The sequence below is a fragment of the Apis dorsata genome, unplaced genomic scaffold, assembly GCF_000469605.1.
Source record: "Apis dorsata unplaced genomic scaffold, Apis dorsata 1.3 scaffold_285, whole genome shotgun sequence".
Lineage (NCBI taxonomy): Eukaryota > Metazoa > Arthropoda > Insecta > Hymenoptera > Apidae > Apis > Apis dorsata.
The window spans coordinates 205,402-213,045 of NW_006263560.1; the positions used below are offsets into that span (position 1 = coordinate 205,402).

Here is a 7,644-nt window from a genome sequence, read left to right on the forward strand (position 1 = left end):
CAACCGTGATTACATTACAGGGGGAGAGTACGTGATAATATTGGCCGATCCTTTGAGATGATGTTCTCTATCAAATAACTCGTTATGAAAAAATAGGAAAATTATTTACATAAAATGTTCTAAATGTTAGATATATTTTTATTTCATTCTGTTTTATTTTTTTATTGAAATTCTATATACGTTTGTTGATAATCTCGAAAATAGAAAATTCAGAAGCGTTCAATTTATATTTTCTTAGAGATAACGAAACGGATAATTGATCGTAATAAAATAAAATAAATCCTTCAAAATTTATCGTCTTTCGATTTTAAGTTCGAATATCGAACATGGACTGTATATTGATTTAGACATTATAAAAAGAGAAAATAATTAATAATTTATTTTATTCATTTTCCATTTCATGCGCCGATAAATAGTTTGAAAGGATATATTTTAATAATGTTAGATTCAGAGAAGTCGAAGAAGAAAAAAACTTGACTTGTCGCAAGATACAACTATTTTAATCACAAGTGTAGACGGAAGTGTGGACAAGTCCAATTTTAATAAGTACTGCTTTCTCGTAAAAATTAGAAAATATCATCAAGTTTTTCTCCTTACGGTTTTTACGTCATTTCGTAATTAGTATCTTGTAATACTTGGAAGTTAGATCGATCAAATCCACTTTCCGACTACATTTTATCATATTCAATATCCCTTTGCGGGAATAAATTAATATCATTAACGAAATCTTTCGTAAATCAATTGGCAAAGTTTGAAGTAAATATTCTCGTATTAAAATTAATTATTCGATAATGGTCAATCGAGAATGGTTAATCGAATTTGGCACAATTTAAAAAAAAAGAAAATATGTAATCTTGACCTAATAAATTAGATATGCGTTTACAAATAAGTTTACAATAGATTCCCGTTACGAGGTGTACTGTGCAAATTAAGAAGATGGACAAATGACTTACCCACGATCTAACGGATATTTACAAACTATCGATGATTATAAACACTCTGTGTTTCTCACAGAATCGCAATAATAACTACAATATTTCTCGAATAATTAAATTATCTCTTTCGATCGAAAGAAACTTTAAATTAAAATCGCGAAAGTGAACGGAAATAATAATTTATATATTATTTAGAAACAACTTTTATTCTAGACTAGATTAGGAGAGATAGTTTTTTATTTAATCGCGAAAAAAAAATAATTATCAAATTATAATTCGAAATTATAAGATATAAATAAATTTCATATTATTCTGATAATAATATATATTTTCCAAGGCATATGGCAATTTCAAATAACGTAATAGCTACTCGCATTAAGTGGATAATAAAATACTCCGCTATATAATTCCATGATTTCTAATAAAATTGCAACTAAACAATGCTTTCCAATATTACACAATCCCAATAAAAATTTGTGAAACGATCTCTTCGATTCGTATTATTACGCGTCGAAGCGTGATAATAAAATAAAGCGTGTACGAAAAGCTTGGGAGTTCGAGATCGATGGACGAGGATCGATTGCGAACGATTTATACACGATCGAATGATTTCGCGCGATGGCTTTCCAATTTCGTTCGACTTTTTACGAGTCGGTATACAAGAGAAAGGTGATACCTTTCTAAAAATCGATGGCCTCGGATGAAAATCGATCGCGCGAAAACCGGAAGTGAAAATCGTATCGCATCGATCCCGCCACGCCAAGTCGTTCCACTGTTTTTTGTTACCTTTCTCCTCTCTTAATTATTGGTTTAACGATACTGGAAGGGGAATAAAATCGATATTATTAATTAGGAAAGGAGGATGGGGAAGGATGTCTGAAAATTATGGATATAAAATAAATTCGTGTAACGAGTTTCCGAGTTTACTTATGAAAGATTCGTGTCAAGGAAAGTTTGAATGATAGAAGATGTGAGGATAAAGAAAATTTTATTGTTTAATATTATCGTTTGATAGATACTTTGAATTTTATAGAATTTTATAAAATTTGTCTATATCTATGTGTACAACTTTCTTCTCCAATATGTAGAAAGATTTTGAAAAATCAAATTAAATTATCTAATATTTTTTTCTAAATTCTAAGATTAAATTTTCCTTATTCAAAATTTCGAAACTCCGTGTACGAGTTATAGAAATTCTAAAGAGATAAATTCGTGGATACTTTTATAAGATACAAAGAAATTTAAGACGAATAAAAGATTTTTCATTTATCAATTTCGCGTCAAAAATCCATGAATTTTCATCGTTGAAGGCAATTTTCACTTTTTCTTCCTCCTTCCCTTATTTCCCCTTTGCTCGACAAAAATTTCTCAATTATCTCTCTCTTAAAAATTTAACACCGCGATAAATCTACTTAAAGAAAATTGGATCAGTTTTAAAGATAGCTCGGGTAGAAACGAGTAATAATCCATGGGCGATCCTTGGCGGGATCCTCGAGAGGGATCGGCGAAATGGGGAAAGGAAGAAAGAGCGCAAGAAGACTTTCTTTCCTCGGTGTCGTTTCGGTTTCAGATAGCCGTTTGTTCCAGCCAATACTGATATCGTTTTCTGGGTCGTGCCTCTCACTCGGTCTACACACTCGGTGCTCTTGGCAAAAGTGACTATTGAATTTGCAACCTGCCACCTTATGCGGTGAATGGGCTATCGATTCCGGATCGAATTTGTTTCTGACCTCGACAAGGATATCTAGGAGATCTAGTTGCGCGTTCGACGCCCTTTACCAAACAAAAAATTTTTAAGGAGAATTTTTATGGAGCAATTAGAATATTTCCGCGTGATTTTCGTGATTTTCTCTTCGATAATAACGAACGAGGTAATCGAGAGAAAGAAAAGAAAAAAAAAAGAAAGGGTTGGAATAAATATTTTCGACGAGAAAGTTTTAAGAAAAGATTGAAATTTGCGTAAAAATTATTTTCGATCGGAAAAAGTTTTGATTAAAAGTATCGTAAGGGATGCAAATAATATTTTAAAAGCAATTACCTCGAGCTGCACGCCAAAGAGATCTCGCGATCTGCCGGGTCTCGAGGTTTCTAGCTCCTGCATTTCGGCCTCTCTCTCCGCTAGTCCCATTTCTTCTAGATATCTGAAACGTGAAAAGGGGAAAAAAACGATATTCAAATTTAATAGGTATTCCTCGGGAAATTTCTTTCGTCTTAAAAAATTTCTTTAAAAAAAACTGCAATTTTGCGAAAAATCTCTTTCAAGATTGCAATTTCCTAGGTAATTTCTTTCAAAGTTTTCAACAATTTCCTCTCTTTCAAAATTCCAATTTAATTTTATTCCCAATACACATTATTTGCATAGATCAAGAAAAATATGTTATTAAACGTATAAATATAATAATTTCATTTAAAATTGCAATTTACTTTTATTCCAATGCAATTAAAAACATAAATTATCGGACAATTATCACCGTATTGTTATTAAAGTTATAATTGCAGAAAGTATAAAATGCATAAATGTAAAATCGTTGAAAGGCTGTGATGTAAAAGAAATTGAAAGGTAACTAATTCCGGTTGGAGACGTTCTTACGAAACATATCACCGATTACTGGTAATAGGTAAAAGCTCGAACATTAGATTAAATCTCTATCCAACTGTTCGAAAATGCATAACAAAACGATAAATCCGTACTTCGCAGATTTGTTGCCACTTCGCCGGTTAGATTGAATTTCAATCGATCTCTCGAGATTGCCTCTGGTATTAACAAACAGGTTTTTTTATATTGATAATCCGTGTAGAACTTGAATCGAAGTCAAACAGGTTGTGCGTTTAATGTTACGTAACGTAATTGCAATATGTCAATAAGAAATAAACAATATCAATTAGAATCGCGGGATGAGTTTTGTTTCAAATCGATTCGTTTAACTATAAATTGAATTAAACGAAGTTTACATAATAGGAGAAGGACTATTGATTCGAATTTTATTTATAATTATGATTAAGTATATTATGTAAAATAATATCCTAATAATTTAAATGAATATCGTTAATAAAAAATTAACTGATTGAGCTTTAATTTAGTCTTAATTAGTTAATATAATCAAAAAGTACCAAAGAAAAAGAAAGTTTCGTATACGTTGTTCTTTGAAATGACCGTAAAAGATCCAACGCGAAGAACAGTCCCCCAATACTTGCAATTAATTAAGTTTCTTACGCCAACAAATCAACTTCTTCCTTCCTTCCTCTCTTCTTCGTCCTTTTTCCCTTATCCCTTCTTTCTTCCTTTCCTTTTTTCCCTTTTTTCTTTTTTTTCTTCTTTTTTCTTTTTTCATTTCGTTACGAGGACCGTGGTTAATCCAATTAGAAGAAGATTGCCGCGCGAAAACGCAACAACACAATGGCGCCTCGTCGAAACAATGGACGCGGTTGGAAGTTCTCTCGTACACGCGCATCGACCTTAACGATACCGCCGACAGCGTGATTATTCGGTAATTATTCGTAATTAATCTCGGGTTGACGTTCGAACTGTTACGATTGGCCTGCATCGTTTCCATGAATTATTTTAATTGCGATTAAATCGATCGGATATTCGGAGAACACGTCCTTCCGAGTTGTGGGAATTTTCGAAGAGTGAAACCTTCGAGATGGAATTTTAACGAGGAAACGAAGATTTAATGATTGCAATTAGAAGAAAGATGAATTGCGTGTAGCTTAGATACATACGTTGGATGTTTGCTATTGTTGCTGAAATATTTAACAAATATCTATTAGGAAAAGTTCTGTCTCAGATACGTTTATTGTTTTGAAATGAATGATGAGAAAAATTCTTGTGATATTTTGACACTTTGATGTCATTTATCGTTTAAATTGTAAGATTTATATAACATTTATATAATATTAAATATATTGTTTTTCTTTCTCCTTTTCTCATCCATCCATTTTTCTTCATTTTGCCACTTTCTCATTGCATGCCTGAAACGTTCTCGCACAAATGTATCTAATAAAAATAAACGATTCTACACTCCGTAGTACTAACGACTGTATTTCGTGTATGAAACATGAAAATGTCAAGCTGTCGTTATCGAAAAACCTTCACCACGTCATAGTATCGCGTCAGCGATTGCGTTACAACCGGTAGATACCGGCAATTAGATATTTCTTTTTTTTTTTTTTCCACGAAAGTTTCATTAGCTATTTATCATTTCGTGCTCGATCATATTCGAGTCGACAACAACCAGTGGAATAAAACCAAGCATAATCGCCAGAGAACCATCTATCCGAGGCATTAGCCTTGCCCCTCATCTAACGCGCGATCCGCTTATTATATTGAAATGATGCGAGCCGCAACGCGATTTTCCACCTTCCCGGCTAAGCTTGCATCTGATGCAAACGATATTTTGCAACAGAGTATCGAGCGAAATTTCATAAGAATCCACTCGATATTTTTATCGGGTTCTCTCCCGTGGAAAATTCGAATGTTCGAAAGTGAATTAGCGAGCGATGACGTTGCGAAAGTTTGATGTAGAATTTCGTAAAGGAAGGAAGAAGAAATCGCTTCCTGGATGCACCCTGTTGCGGAAAGATGGAAGGATACTAGAGAAATAGAGCATGGGTTGATTCGAATTACGACTTTACCGAGTCGAATTTTCCTCCGTCATTTTATATTTTATACAACTTCTTCTTCGTTAAAAATCTCTCTCGATTGTATTACATCTTATAAAAAAATCATCGTTAAATCGTTCTCATCAATTATATTGGAAAAACAGCAAATAGCATATTTCACGCACGTTTCACACTACTCGTTAATTTTCAAAGAAATACACTTTCAAGCGTGGTGGTCGAAAGAAGAATTTCAAAAATATCGATAGAAGAGATACTCTAGTCTCGAAGGGATAGACTCTCCGTGCATGGAACACGGATTAGAGGCGGAAGCGGAGGTGGCAACTATATAACGGGATCACCGATACGGATCATTAGCACCGATGCGCCTTCGACCGAACTCGACCACGAAATCGGTCGGGTCGCGACCGATCTGGAAGGCAAGCGAGCTGCATCACCGTGCCGCAATTTTTCCGTTTCGTTTTCTACGCTGTGACTCACCGCCGCTGTTGCGAGATTCAGCCGGCGACCGGAATTGCGGCAGAATCGCGAACTCGGCGCGTTGAACCGATTTACCGAGATTCCCGCAGTTTGCTTTTGCAACTTGTCTTTCTTCTCTCGGTACGTGTTCATGAATCATCGGGTGGTCAATGATAATTTGAACGAGGATTCAGGTTAGATGGAGAAGTTAATAATAATACGATAATATTAATGGTACTTTAATTAATTTAACCGGACATTAATGAAGATAATCGTCGAGGCAATTACTCGAAGGTCGCGTACAATTATAGTAACTGAATAATACATTAGGTTTGTAATTATAGATTTATAATGGTAATTTTGTGATCGAGTGATTGCAATTAATTAATTGCGACCAAAAGAGGGATGAATGTATCCTTGTTGAAAATGGTATAGTATCTCCATGGTATAGTGAAAATTAGGTTTTCCATTAGGAAAATTGCGCCAAGTCTTTGTTGAGTTGAGTAAATTCTTGTACATTTTGTGACCTTTTGGTCTTAGCAAGTTGAAGAGAAAGTATACGGAGAGTATATAGGTTTCATAAGAAATATAGAAATGAGGATTTGTTGGAGGAATATAATGTGGAATAACGACGTGATTCAGTTCACTTTGCGATTAACGATATCAGGGTTGTTCTATTCTCCTTTTTCTTTAGCCTTTCTAAGTATAGGCAAGGTGAGTTTGCTCACTGGAACGCGAACTGTGTTGCAAATTATAAGACATTGAATCGTGTATTGTCCTATTATTAACATTTTCAGTTATTTGTGCTCAACAATATTACTATTAATAACTTAATAACCTCTGCAAAATTAATATCTCACGTGAGATTGAACGAATCTCTTTATACTTTCGCGGGTTACAAAAATACTTTTGAGAGAAAAAAATCATATCCATTTAAAATTAATAAATTATTTCAGAATTCCTTTATTTAACAGGAAATCTATGTCACAAAAAAGTGTATCCTTCAACATTAATTGATATCTAATTAATCCACCAAGCCGCTAATTTATTATTATGCTCCAACTATTTCTCCTTCGACCAACACTTCACCAACCAATTCTACAACAAAATATTCCTCGCATTCTCTTCAATTTTCGCCATTCCACTCCATCACACAACATATAAAACATTAACAAAAATGGAGAATCCATCGCTCTCCAAGAATCAATCCCTCCGTTTGCTATCAATCAAACTCGCATCAGGACATCGTTCAGGACACACCCATTCTCGACACGACCACCACCCATTCGTCACATTCGTTCCTTTTTTTCCTCCCTTTCCAGAAGCTTGCAAAGAGGGTTGAAACAGGCAACGTTGGCAACTATACCATGAACATTCAACGCGTGAATTCAAAACAACGCGTTGCCACGACACTCCGGAAACAAAAAGGCCTGGTTATCGATTACAGGAAAAATTCTTTGTCATCAACGTGTCCGTGTCCACACACACACACACACACACACACACACATATATATCCAATATCAGGACGTCGTACACCTTTTCTTATCACGGCCACCAACCGAGCTGATGTTGGTGGTGGTAGGTCGAACAAAGTTAGTTGGAGCATCGATCCTCTTCTCTCTCTCTCT

At 34.5% G+C, this 7,644-nt stretch overlaps 1 protein-coding gene across 1 annotated transcript in view; it reads right to left on the reverse strand.

Annotated features, from left to right (window-relative positions):
* LOC102679586 overlaps positions 1-7,644 on the reverse strand; it is a 71,557-nt gene that overhangs the window by 16,292 nt on the left and 47,621 nt on the right. The window contains exon 2 of the mRNA XM_031511052.1: positions 2,974-3,076. Coding sequence (XP_031366912.1) covers positions 2,974-3,063 — 90 coding nt within the window. The 5' untranslated portion in view covers positions 3,064-3,076. The remainder of the gene's footprint in view (positions 1-2,973; positions 3,077-7,644) is intronic.